Here is a 13,998-nt window from a genome sequence, read left to right as displayed (position 1 = left end):
CAGAACAGTGTGCCAAATTAATGTGATTTTTGAGAACTCTACGCTTCATTCAAATTTGTATTTAGAAGTTAAGGGCATGGGGAAGAGCAGGACTAGGCTGGGACAGAAAAATTCCATATTGTATAAGAAGAAAACAATTTTAAAGTAGCCAGATTTCTTTTTTCCTACTGACTCATCCTTTGTAAGTCTGAAGTAAAGGCCCACAAAATGAATGCTGCTCGTAGGGGATTCCCTGTGAGGCCGCCTTGGTCTTGGAAAGGGCTCCATTCTTGTTTGGAAACAGCTTTATTTTATTCATTCCATAGCATTCTGTAACATCTGGTAGCTTGAGGGGGGCAGTTGTGCTAGTTAGATTTCATTGTTGTGTACATGCTTATTGAGAACTGGAATGGGGAGTGGTCTGTGTCACAACTGTTCAGCTGAAAACTGTTACTGAACTCCTACATTGAAAAACAGACCTTATTTTTTAAGCATAAACCCAGATAAATAGCATGCACTGGACATCACTTTGATTCCTCCCCCTGCAAATTTCCCACTAATGTTTATATGTTGTATGGTTGCTCCAGTGTATTCTTGTTAGCTGAACCACTTCTAGAGGTACTATAAAAAATTCCAGTTCTCTTGTGAGTGCCAGACTATTACTGCTGGATATGAATATGAAGAGATGTGGTTCACAGATGGGTTAAACTGCACTACTTGCAGTATTTCAAAGATAATGATTTTTCCTGACAGTTTAAAAAAAAAAAAAAAGGCAACCCAAAAGAACCCTGAAAACTCTGGATCTGTGACTGCAGGATCAAGACGTGAAAATGTTGAAATCTGCTTCTGGAATGAATTTGCTGAGCACTGGAGAACTAGGTACTTGGAACATGGGCCAAAGCTTTACGACAGATTAAGCAGCAATCTTGGAGGAATAATCTCTGAAGGACAAACCTTTCACTGCAGGGGTCTGCATTAGCGCTAGGAATAAGTGAACTTTGTTAAGTTTGAAGTTCTGCAGAGCTCTTGAACTGCTTGAAGTCATAAACCCAGAACTTCTTCCGCCCTTAGTCCCAACTTTCTTAAAAGTACATTCAGCATTAGTAGAGACTCTTTCCTTGTTAAGTGGAAATCTGTGCTTTACAACTGAGTAGAGACAGTCCTTTTACCAAAACTATGTTAGAAGTAAATGATCTGGTACTGACACACCAACTATTTATAGGCTAGTGCGCAAACAGAATAATTTTCTCTTTGCTATACTGTTCTTTCCTTTCAGTCTCTCAAGGTTGAATATGAACCTATAAAATCAAAGTTTGAGTCACTGTGAATTATGCAAGTTGAGGGAGGACTCTATTAGCCAGGATAAGATTGCTTTTCCAAAGTTGACATCAGCTGGCCAGAGGAACAGAGATTTAAAACTTTCTGTTAATTATTCAAGAGATCCATCTGAGGTAAAGAAAATACAGGCTGTAGAAAATGGTGACTCAACTGATGTTAATTCAGGATTTAAGGCAACTGGACTTTCCCTGTCTGGTCCCAGAAGAAAGAGAGTCGTGTCCTTCTTTAGCATCTGATTTGTAAGAATTCAACTTATTTTAAAACTGAAGAGTGTAGCTCTGAGCTGAGTATATAGTAGGTTGAGAATACCATGGCTCAGTGGCAGCCCCCACTGATATGTCAATTGAATCAGGGAATTACTAGTGGCAGAGGCTGTGGATCTGTGTTGTAATTAGGTAAGAGTGGTTCTTATCCTTAGTTTGCATTTGAAATCTGCTTGTCTCTTCAATCTGACACAGTACTAAAAACCCCACTGATTTCTCTGGGATGATTACAATCACCCAAAGGCTAAAGGACCCTTCAGAGAGACAAAAATGGAGAAATCATTATGTAAGATTGTGACTAGTTTTCATTATACTTGGACCTTAAAGACCACATCTCATTATAAGTTGGAGTTTAATATGGATAATTTGATCCCGAATTTTCAAAATAACAGCTTGCATGCTCTGCAGGTACTGAACATTTAGAAGGGCTTTTCCAACTCATGAAAATTGAGGTAGTTATTATGGGCTTTTTGTTTTTCTTTTAAGATATAATATCTGACTCCGTAGGGAGGAAAAGATGATCTTTGACATCCACCTTGGTTATATATTGGTTATACAACCTACTTGGTTACATATTATTTGCATTGTCAGCTGCAGGTTTTAATGCAAAAGTACATATTTGCAGTACAATGAGAAAAGGTTTGCTGTCAAGGTGACTTCAGTTTGTACCTTGATAGAAAAAAAAAACATTGGAGTGGGCTAAGAGCACCCTCTGATCCAATTTCCTCTTTTAATAATGCTATCTATTATCATTTGATTCAATAATAATATAAACCAATAAACTTTGCTGAAGAATAAAGCATGATACTGTAGTAAATAATTCATAACAATGTAAACTATGTAATGCTGTTACATAAAAATCTTGGCCTAATTTATCTCAAATTATCTTCTTGCACACTATGTTAAGACAACGGAGGGGAAAGCCAAGTGAACCATCTCAGAAATGTTTAGAGTAGATAGCAATGTAAAAAGTAGGAAATTTGGCATATTTAGAGCATGGCATGGATTTTCTCTGTGTTTTCATTCTCTTTGTCACCCATCAGGTTTTCTTAGCCTTTCTACTTCTATATTGTGCATTTTCCAATTTGAAAATAAAGCGACTAAATCAATATAGCTTGCTGTACACTGTGTGTCTGTGTTACTGCAACAGTATCACTTCAGAGGCTTGATTGTATAAAGGGCTTTCTTTCGTTAGAGGATGAGAGCCTGGTCCCTGCCACAAGTTGTTTTTTTTAAATTTTTAGATAAGTAAGTTAGGTTTGGTGGGGGAAAATTGAAACATTTTTCTCATTTTATGTGAACAAATAATGATATATAAATAAGCAATGTTTCTATTTCATTTAAAGTTTGTATCAATAAGTGTTATCTAACAATGATTGTTTTGTTTAATTTCTCGAGTGTTGGTAAAGAATAATGGGATAGTGTCTTTGTAGGAATACTTTTGAGGACGCAGACATGTGCTTTTCTTGTTGTCCCCATATATGTCCCTATGTGCTAATAATGTTGATGGTTCTGTGGACAAGGATTTGAACACTGACCTGCATAAATCTGTCACTGTACTTTAGCATTGCTTGTGCTTTTTGACCATTTGAGAGAATAGTGGTTTTCACCAGTAATAATGGTGGGTGGTCCTTACACTGGTTAATAAAATAAGGCTCTGGAGTCTGTGTTTTTGGGGATCCAAGAGCTTCCCCCTCCCTGCCTTAACTATTAACGTAGATGTACTTGTGAATGTGTAACTTCAGTGGAAGGGGTTTTGTTTTGGTATGGTTTAGTGGGGTGTTTTTTGCATTCTTTCATTGAAAGTGTTCCTTCTTTCTAAAACAGTTCTGCTGTATGCAGGAAAGAAGGCAAGAATAGATTGTACAGGGGCAACACTTCCACTTTAGATATCCACTGTCCATTCTTACTCTTCATCACATTACTCTTTAGAAAATACTTTTAAGAACAGGTTTGAGTGCCTAATATCAATATCCTGTAGCTGCTGAAGCTTATGTACTGAATTTACAACAAATACAAGTTTGAAAAACAATTCCCCATGTGACTTTTTAAAAACAAAGGATTTCCTTGCTTCTGCTGTGACTTCAGGTTTATTTAATATATTTGCTTTTCTACGTTTTACAATACAGATTTATTGTCCGGTTTGCTGGACCAGAGCATTCAAAGTTGTGAGGCAGGTGCCCAAAATCGTGAGAGATATTTAAAACACATGAGAGTTTAGAGGACAATATGAATTTGGTTTGATGACTTGTTTCTGAACCTCTTTGATGTGCTCAGTTTGTAGGATGTATAAGGCCGGGAAAAAAATAAAAATAAATCCTGCTTCATATAATCAGATGGTTCCAGGGTCTGGGTATTTTAAAAATAACATCAAGACTTTCAATAAAATTGTGAGAGTTTGGCAACTCTTTTTCTGAACTATATTAGTAATCTTTGTCAATGACACCATTGCTTTATATTCCTCAGCAACTGAAGATGAAGGAAGTGAGTTTTCCTTATTTTGTCCAGTGCATACTCAAGAGCCCCTCAAGCTGTTTTGTGAGACCTGTGATATCCTTACATGCCGCAGCTGCCTTCTGACAGAGCATAAGGAACACAGGTACCACACATTGATTCCTTAATCATAATCCTGTCTAAAACTGTAGCTAATTTAGATTTAAGACTATTCATCTGCATTTCCTGTCAGCTGAAGTTGCAGTCTAGTCCAAACTTAAAAGCCACAGCAAACTCAGTTCAGTTGTCTTATGCTCATGCAGTGTAACACATGGGTGACTGCCCTCACAGAATCACTCACTGCTCTCCACAGTGTGTACGTTCCCGTGTCTGCCCAGATGTTATGTATGCATGCATATAGTTCCTCGTGATTGTGCTCAAAGGCACAAGTTGAACTCAATACTTAGCATGGTTCAAATACTTCTGTTTGTCTTTATCAAAGACATCATGACTGTACAAGGCAAGAGTTACTAACGCTTAAGCGTGCTGCTTGCCTGTGGAAGTGTGTGAGCCATGTAAGTAATTGTCTATACACAGTGACACTTTTTGTGAGATAAGCCTGCCTATATGAGGGGCAATAAAGTTTAGCTGTCACAGAGAACATTTGTAGTAGGAAACAAGTAGGGGACCATGTCCAGACAGGTATTAAGGCAGCTGGTCCCCTAAACTTCTCATCTGATAAGTTGATTACTTATTAACAGAAAAAAACATGGTGTGAGAATTTCCCCTTCGTTCACAGGTTTAGACATCTTGATGAAGCTTTGCAAAATCAGAGACTTATCCTGGAAAATGTCATAACTAAAGTGGAAGAGAAAAAAAATGGGATTCAGGTTTCAGCTAAACAGATTGAAGACAGGTAATTGCTATGCATTTGTTTTTCATGAAAGTGGGTGATCAGTAAAAATATTATTTTCACTAAATGAAGATTAACAGAAGTAAATGCAGATGCTATATTTTCTTTTTTTCCTTGGAGGGTAGGAAATAATAGGAAGACTAAAAATATCAAATTCATGTTTAAGTGGTACTGACAAGTCATGGCACTGCAATATGTGATGCCATAGTCCTTATATGGCATGTGACAGCTGACTTCAGCATTAAGATTTCTTTGTACAATCTGTTTCTGAACTAGAATTTAAAAATACTAGAAATAAAGATTAGTTTTAAAATACCATATTTCTTCAAGAAACCTCAAAACAAGCTGCAATTCCAGTCAAGACTAGTATAAAAATGAAAATATTTCATTATATGAACTGGATTTTGGCTACTGATTATGTATCTGTCAGCTGTTGGATCTCTCTTCTGCATGAATAAAACAATTTCAAACACCCTGAAAGAGTACAAATCTATTTATACTACTTATACTCTAGTATAAAGTGAATTTTTTTTTTATATGGCTTCTGCATGTGTTTGTTGACAAAGAACTTTAGACTGTTCTTGGCATGATGTTTGAGAGAGTCAATCAGCATTAGCATGTCACATCCAGAGGATAGTGATCAACAGCTCAATGCCCAGATGGAGACCAGTGACACGTGGTGTCCCCTAGGGGTCCATATTGGGACCAATACTGTTTAATGTCTTCATCAACAACATAGACAGTGGGATCGAGTGTACCCTTAGCAAGTTTGCAGATGACTCCAAGTGAGTGGTGCAGTTGATGTGCCTGAGGGATGGGATGCCATTCAGAGGGACCTGGAGAAACTCAAGAAGTGGGCCCATGTGAACCTCATGAAGTTCAACAAGGCCAAGTACAAGGTCCTGTACCTGGGTCAGGGCAACCCCCCTGTATCAAGACAGGCTGGGGGACGAAAGGATTGAGAGCTGCCCTGCAGAGAAGGCCTTGGGGGTGCTGGTGGATGAAAAGCTGGATGTGAGCCAGCAATGGACTCTCGCAGCCCAGAAAGCCACCTGTATCCTGGGCTGCATCAAAAGAAGCGTGGCTAGCAGGTTGAGAGAGGTAATTCTGCCCCTCTGCTTCACTCTTGTGAGACCCCACCTGCAGTACTGCATCCAGCTCTGGAGCCCTCAGCAAAAGAAAGATAGACATGGACCTGTGGGATTGGGTCCAGAGAGGGGCCATAAAAATGATCAGAGGGCTGGAACACCTATGAGGACCGGCTGAGAGAGTTGGAGTTGTTCAGCCTGGAGAAGAGAAGGCTCTGGGGAGACCTTATTGCGGCCTTTCAGTACTTAAAGGTGGCTTCTAAGAAAGATGGGGACAGACTTTTCAGTAGGGCCTGTAGTGATAGGACAGGGGGTAATGGGTTTAAACTGAAAGAGGGTAGATTCAGACTAGATATAAGGAAGAAACGTTTTATGATGAAGGTGGTGAAACACTGGAACAGTTTGCCCAGAAAGGCTGTAGGTGCTCCATCCCTGGAAACATTCCAGGTCAGGTCGGATGGGGCTCTGAGCAACCTGATCTAGTTGAATATGTCCCTGCTTATTACAAGGGGGTTGGACTAGTTGACCTTTAAAGGTCCCTTCCAACCCAACCCATGCTATGATTCTATGGCTGAAGAGAAGTGTGGGAGAACTTACAGGAAATGGTACAACTTCCATTGTACTTCTCTGTTAATAGTTAGATCGGTTCTTGTAACAAATAACTACTAAGCTCTGAATAAATGACATACCAGTTGGCTCATCCAAGGATCTGTATCTCTTACCCATAGGTTGCTTGAAGTAAAACATTTATACAAAAAGGTAGAAAATCAAATAAAAATGGCCAAGATGGTTTTGATGAATGAAATCAATAAACGAACAAACATCCTTCTTGAACAACTTGAAGTAAGTAAGGCTAGTTTCTTTGATACCTTGGGAAATTAAACTAAATTAAATTTAATCCCAGTGCCAATGGAAAGAATATAGACTGTGAGAGATATTGTCCCTTTGCTTCTGTTTTCAATTTTATTTTTTTTTTCCTGCAGTATTTTATGTGGAATCAATGGTTGACAAAGATTCAGGATGATGTGGCAAAATGTTTGCTTATCATGAGTTAACTACATTTTCTAATACAGTTACAGACAATATGTGAGCACCTTTTGAGTACTTTCAAAACAAACCAGCTTCTGGTTTTAATATTTAATTTGTAGAAGACCATGAGCAGCACATTTAATATCCTCTTTTGAAAATGATCCTCTGGTCTACTTTCTATAACAGAACCTGCAATTGTGACTCTTCAGTTTTTCGATGTCCAGTTGAAGTATATGTTCTATATATACTATAGGATAGTATATACTATCTATATGATTCTATTTTAAAATGTGCTGAGCACAAAACCTGCTATCAGATCTTATTAGAATTTCCCCTTCTCAGTTATTCTTGGGTAATTTTAGCAGGTATTGGAAAGACAAGGCACTTGCCACTTGCTGGCTACATTTGAACTTACATATTTGACTCAAATATGGCTACTCAGCTAAGTAGCTTTACAAAAAAGAGAAATATGTTCTCATTTTGGTATTATTAAACATTAAGTAAATTCAGTGTTCATGTGTTTTGACAACATTTCAGTTTTTGTCTGAGTTATCTGTAACCATAACTGAACTGTGCATATGCTTGAAGTACATGCACAGTGCTCTGTTGAAGTGCATGTAGGGGGCATCAAATGAAATCAGGAGGTGCCACGTTCAAATCAAACAAGGGCAGATAGTTCTTCTCATAAATGGTAAATAAGTGTGGAACTCCTTGCTGCAAGATATTGTGCGTGAGATCAAAAGTAGTTAGACAAATTCATAGAAAAATACACTGAGGGTGATAATGTAGCCTCTGTCTTTGTGGTCCCTAAATCACGAATTGCTGGAGACTGGAAGACCATTCTGAGGAAATGCTGCATGCTTCCCCTCTTTTTATATTCTTTGTTGGGTCTCTTCTCTTGCATATTGTAAGAGACAGGAAAGTGGTCCAGGTGCAAATTTGATTGAACTTATACAGCTTTCTTGGGTTACATTATTCTGTTAAACCAAAGCCAGAATGATGTAGGTCGTTCGCTCCTGGAGAAGTCATTGTTCTTCCTGAATTCAGACATATCTGTTGACTAGGATTTGCTTTCTTTTTATGATTGGTGGTTTAAAGAGATTCTAAATAACAGTGTCACTGCAAATAATGCATAATGTAGTGCCAATGATTGTATGTATTATGTATGTCTGAAGAATGACATCTTCTACTGATTACTATTGACAGAAAATCACCAGTGAAAGGAAGCAGAAATTGGAGCAACAAATGCAAGGTGTTGTGGTTTTAAGCAGACAGGTAGAACATGTGCAGAACTTCATCAGCTGGGCAGTGTGCAATAAAAACAGCATCCCATTTCTCTTCAGTAAAGAACTGGTAAGAGCAATACTTATTTTGTCAGTAAATTGAAATTGTGCAGTAAGCACAATTGTGAGAACTTTTTTAAGGATTTAATGTTTCTCAGATAAAACATTTTTCATGACCTTATAATTGTGAATAAAATCATCATCCTTTGATCTGTTACCAGATTGTATTTCAGATCCAGCGCTTGTTAGAGACAAACTGTAACACAGACATAGGCCCTCCTCTGAAGATCAGATTTACTTGGGATCCCTCCTACTGGACTAAACAACTGTCCAATTTGGGTAAGAAAAATATATTGTTGTTTATTAGGCAAGTGCCCAAAGCTAGACAAGACAGATATAGACAATACAGTATTTCCCCTAAAGTGCTATCCTTTTTTGTTTGGACTACCATTTTTGTACCTCTTGTCACATACTGAAGAAAAGCTAGTGTGGCTGAATTTTCCTGTTTTTCCCTCTGGTTATATCAATTCACCTATTAAGACATCATTATATATAAGCATTACCTTATAAAAATTACCTAGAAATACACTCTATAAATATCATGTTTGATGGTCTTACAAAATCACAATGTAAGAACACAACTACTAGCTTAGTGGAAACACTGTGCAGGACTAAACAAATAACTTTTAACTGAATTTACTTAAAATGTAGTGTCACTGGCTATCAAATAGCCTTGACTTTGTCCAATGTATTTGAAATTCAGTTTTGTCCCAGCAAGCAATAGCTCTGTAACTACACCACTGTAACTGTGGCAGTCCTGTAAGGAGTACCTTGGGTGAAATGGAGTATCTGCAGTGGGCCTTGTGCTATTATTTCCTTTGCCTTACCCAGGGGCAGATGGGCTCAGTCATGCCTGGGCTTCTCAGATCCTTCAGTATCTTAGTGGCCAAGGGACCTGAGCAGTGCTTGAGACACTTAAAATTAATGGGCACAAAGATGGCTTTAAGACATTGGCTGTATAATAATTACAGTGTTATTTATATAATGAATGTGCATACTGTGCTTACTGTGACTTTGTTTCCCACCAGCTATAAATTTCACAACTGCAGTGAGTTTTTACAGTAAATTCAGTTTGGTGGGCCAATCAATGGGCTAAAAGATTGGTTCTCTTCCCATTTTAAGATATTTAAAATTAGATGGTGTAAAACACTATCAAAAGTATTACAGGCAATAATCTTCTCTTGACTAAAAGCATGGACAAGATCAGTTCATAGGTCACTTCTGTTTCTAGCTTTTATGATTCTCACCTACATAACATCAATCTTTTTTATTTTTGTCACTTTCACCCTGGAAGCAGTCTTTTGTACCTGTGCTTATGGATGAGGAGCTATGCTCATACTTTAGTAAAAAATGGAAGTATAAACCATATCCATCAGTTAAAATAAGTTGAGATCAATTTTTCAAAGTATTTGCTGGTAATTCAACCATGAGTTCCCCTGACATCAGTGGGAGTTTGGTGTGATTTTACATCACTGAAAAATCTTGAAAAATTTGTCTTGAAGGTATGTTGAAGGACTGTTTGGATAGGACATTTGAATACCTTTTATATTTGAAACGAGGACATGGAAATGGCCATCATTCACAGTTTTTATTGTGTAAATTTGTCAAGATCATAGGAGGGAGTAAATTTGCTGGTTTCTTCAGGTGGTTTCACTATGGAAGGTGGACAGGTTTCTCACTCAGATGTGCTACTCTGCGGAAATGTGCAAGGATTACAGACCTCCTTGTATCATGGGCACCGTTCACCAACATCACAGCTGGAGCCTGTGAATAGCCAGCCACATCAGTTTCCACCTGCAGTTCAGTGTCCTACGCCTGTGTGTTGCTCACGCTGCCTCAGCACACCTCACGCAAACAAAGCTCAGCCTTCTTACCAAGACATAAACCACCATCAAAATTTTCAACAACCTCCTGAACTGCATCAGCAGCACTTTCCTCTGCAGTACGGCATGCAGCAACGTGACAAAGACCAAAGGGGTGCCCTCCAGCCTATGAAGCTAACACAGTCTGGGCTGGAACAGCAGTCACGGTCAGAGCCAGAGTATGAGTCCGGGAGGATGGGAAAGCACTTACCATCCCAGCAGCTGCAGCAGACTGCACCCCTGGGTTATGCTGTTGTATCACATGAGGCTCAGCAAGTTCGCACGAGCCATCCACAGCCATTCCGCACACAGGCTTCTTTGCAGACATCAACTGTGCAAGTGCAACTTGGTCGTCTCCAGAAGATAAAATCTAACCACTTGCAGCAGCCACCACAGCAGCAGCAGCTGCCACCAGCATTGCCACCATCAGGTCAGAATGAGAACACTCACAAACAAGTCATCCAGCAGAGCCTGGACATAATGCACCACCAGTTTGAACTGGAGGAGATGAAAAAGGATCTGGAGCTTCTTCTGCAGGCCCAAGGACAGTCCAGCTTGCAGCTGAACCAAGCTAAGACACCTCAGCATGTTCAACAGACCATAGTTGGTCAAATCAACTACATAGTGAGGCAGCCAGCCCCAGTTCAGCAACAAATCCAAGATGAAGCACAAGTAAGTTCTCTAAAAGTTCTTTCCTATTGCGTTTAGTCAATATAAGCTCAGAAATGGGAGACACCTTTGAGATTCATGTATTGGTTGAACTGTCTATTGTTGTCTATGTTTGTATTCAGCAGAGGCTTCATGCCTCATGCAGATTGGGCCAAAATTTTCTGTAAAGTGCTGCATAAACAACCTGGATCGCAAAGATCTGAATCTCTAAATAGACGAGGTGAGTAGCAGGTGGGAGAATAAAAGCATCATTGTTCCTCCTTTGTGAATAGGTAACTGGAGGACTGCAGTAGTTTCACTCTCCATTTCAACTCCTTTTTACTGGAAACTTTAAGCCCTGGGTCCTTGGAAAAGATTTCCTTTTGATTCTGAATGATTAGTGAAAAAAGAATGAAGAACACCTTTTTTTTGGTCTGAGAGTTATTTCCCATTCTACTAGTAACTGCTCTTGCTACTGCATCATGTCCTTTAAGACTTTCATCAGTATTCATACATGCTGTTCTGTTACAGTTTTGTCAGCAGCACTAATTTCTCCCTTCTTTTCTCTGTTGGTAAGAATCCTGCTTTTGAAAAAGGGACAGTGCTTGATGGTAAGCATCCAAACTACAAGGCAGATAAGGTGCAGAATAAGGTGGCTTTGAAACCCATTCAAAACAGTGGGGATTGCAGTGGAAAAGTGGCTGGGACTTCCCATTGTGTAAATCCTGTGGAGTTCTCACCCTGAATAGCTCTCAAAATGGCTTACTTGTAGGGGCAGACTGCAGGCTTTTGGAATAGCTGTACATTTCAGCAGCTTTATTGATTTTTATTTTTATTTTAATTCATTAATATTTGAGAGAAATCTTTCTCTATTCATTTATCTCTCTACTTAGGGTTACTTTGAACAACTTTGTTGTTTTAGTCTTTCCAGTGTTGTCATATTGTGTATGCTGTGAGTTGATGTGAATTTGTTACCATTTTTCTTTCTGAGATTTTGAAAACACACATCCTTAATTGTGATTTGTAGGTCTGTGAGAGTTCCACTGAACCTGATGCCGAGAAACCTGTAATTCCTCTTGACAAAAGTGATAGTCCCTCCCTGGCACAGTCACTAGATGAAGAAGCCAGTGTGAGCGGTCACTCCGCTGAGAGCACATTGCAACAATCAGCTTTCCACCCAGTAAGGAAGGTATAAAGAACTTTTTTTAAAGAAGTATTTTAAAGGGAAAACGTGGTTTGATAATATTGAATATAATATAGCATTGGAATCTGCAATCAGGTTGAAAAAATTAAAATACAGTAAAAGTTGACAAAATGGCTGTCAATCTTGGAAGACAGTCATAGCCTAACCTAGTGTGCATCTCCCAGTAAGATGCCTACACACTGTGCTGTACCCAGGATCAGCAACTGCTCTATAAGCTCGTAGTGTTTAGATTTGGCTGGCATGATTGTTAAGCATGAACTGGTGAATGAATAGAAGACCTATTTCTTCACTGAGTAAATTCTGTCCAGTCCCTATCTCTAGGGATTTAACTGTCAAGACTTGCTAATTACCATGCTAGCAGCAGTTAATTTGAAAAAAAAGTCAGAGATTCTGATGAAATCAGGCCTGAGAATCATCCTTCAAAATAGTTGCCCTGGAAATAACAACACTAATTATTATTGAAGACGTGGTGTCTGAAAAGGGTATAATTCTGTTATACTCCTCCTTGCTCATGTATAAGCAGAAAAACCATAGATTCCTGTATCTCTAGAATATTTCAGCACATAATAGATTCATGCTTTGATCCTTGCACCTACTGGGAGGCCCTAACTATTGAAGAAGCAGCATAAACAAAACCAGGAAGGCTTATCTATATCAGTAGATCCTTGCTGGCTCTGGATATCACCTGTGCATTTGAGACAGAGAAGCTGCCTTTTACCTCTCTGTACAGTTTGTTTAAAACACTCCAGACAACACTTCATATTCTGGTTGCTCAAATCTGTTTGGTACTTTTGTGCATGACTCATGTTCTGTACCATGTAGAAGTGTTTCGTGGATATTTTTCTTGGAATTTGTGTGTGGAATATTGTGGAAAAACTTGTCTTTCCTTACTAGCCCCAAAAGGAAGTTATTTTATCCTTCTTTATTTAGTATGTAACTTTGTTGACCCAACATATTTATGATGAAATACCCATTCAGAAAGTTGGTGGAGATCCTTTTGGGAATTGTAGAGACATAGAAAGGTAATGATTACTGAGGATCTGGAAGCAGCATGCAAATCAGATTTGGAAGCCACAAAGAAATCTGCAATTGCTAACTTAATCCTGTAGATGTTATGAAATTTCTGGATCAGGCTGATGGTATCACAACATTCTGACATGATGCTCTTTGGTTCTGAACTTTCACATGTGGAGGCAGATCTCCCTCAACCTCTGATGACAGAGCACAGGACTGAGGAAAGCTGTGCAAATTTTCTAGGATAGGGCTACCTTTACTTTAGGATATGACTGTAAAAATTGAAGGTATGTATTTAAGCCCTGAGCAAGACCATGAACCTAAGCATATACTTTTCTTGTAATGCAGACACACCCTCAAAGTTATTTGTGAAAATGAATGATGATGCTAACCAACTAGCTTTCAGAGGCTTTTTCTACATGCATGTTGAAGAAGCTGTCCTTTTTCTTCTGGACCTGTAAAGGAAGGTTACTCCCAACAGCTTAAACAAGAAAAGTCAGAAAGAGGGTAGAAAATGGAAGCAGGTGTGCAAGAGAGAGCCTAGTGTAGTCTGATGGGAAAAAGAGGAGAAAAAAAGGAAGAAGGGCTGATTCATTGCTGTACAAGTTGAGAAGGCACCAAGAGGAGGATGCTCCTAGAAAAAAAAAATGGAAATTTTTCTAATGGTGCTGAGAAATGTATGCTCTTGTGCAGAAAGCACGGATGTCTCTGGTTTTTTTACTAGTTTCCTGGTACCTCTGCAAGAAATGAGGACATTCAGCAGCTACAGTATCCCCCATCTTTGATTGTATTTATCTCTTGTAATGAGCTGTTTGGGATGAAGCCATAATGTACTGACAGCTCTGGCAGTGGCTAATTAGAAATGATGAAGGGAAGCAGGACAA

At 38.9% G+C, this 13,998-nt stretch overlaps 1 protein-coding gene across 1 annotated transcript in view; it reads left to right on the top strand.

Moving 5' to 3' along the window:
- The window catches only part of TRIM66 (tripartite motif containing 66), a 51,318-nt gene that overhangs the window by 17,675 nt on the left and 19,645 nt on the right, over nucleotides 1-13,998 (top strand). Inside the window, exons 4-10 of the mRNA XM_075047068.1 lie at nucleotides 4,047-4,179; nucleotides 4,813-4,929; nucleotides 6,743-6,857; nucleotides 8,250-8,396; nucleotides 8,548-8,665; nucleotides 10,031-10,920; nucleotides 11,924-12,085. Of these exons, the coding sequence (XP_074903169.1) occupies nucleotides 4,047-4,179; nucleotides 4,813-4,929; nucleotides 6,743-6,857; nucleotides 8,250-8,396; nucleotides 8,548-8,665; nucleotides 10,031-10,920; nucleotides 11,924-12,085 (1,682 nt within the window). The remainder of the gene's footprint in view (nucleotides 1-4,046; nucleotides 4,180-4,812; nucleotides 4,930-6,742; nucleotides 6,858-8,249; nucleotides 8,397-8,547; nucleotides 8,666-10,030; nucleotides 10,921-11,923; nucleotides 12,086-13,998) is intronic.

This window comes from Buteo buteo, chromosome 16, assembly GCF_964188355.1.
Source record: "Buteo buteo chromosome 16, bButBut1.hap1.1, whole genome shotgun sequence".
Classification (NCBI taxonomy): domain Eukaryota; kingdom Metazoa; phylum Chordata; class Aves; order Accipitriformes; family Accipitridae; genus Buteo; species Buteo buteo.
Note: the sequence above shows the minus strand (reverse complement) of the source record. Positions and strands in the feature narration are given on the sequence as shown.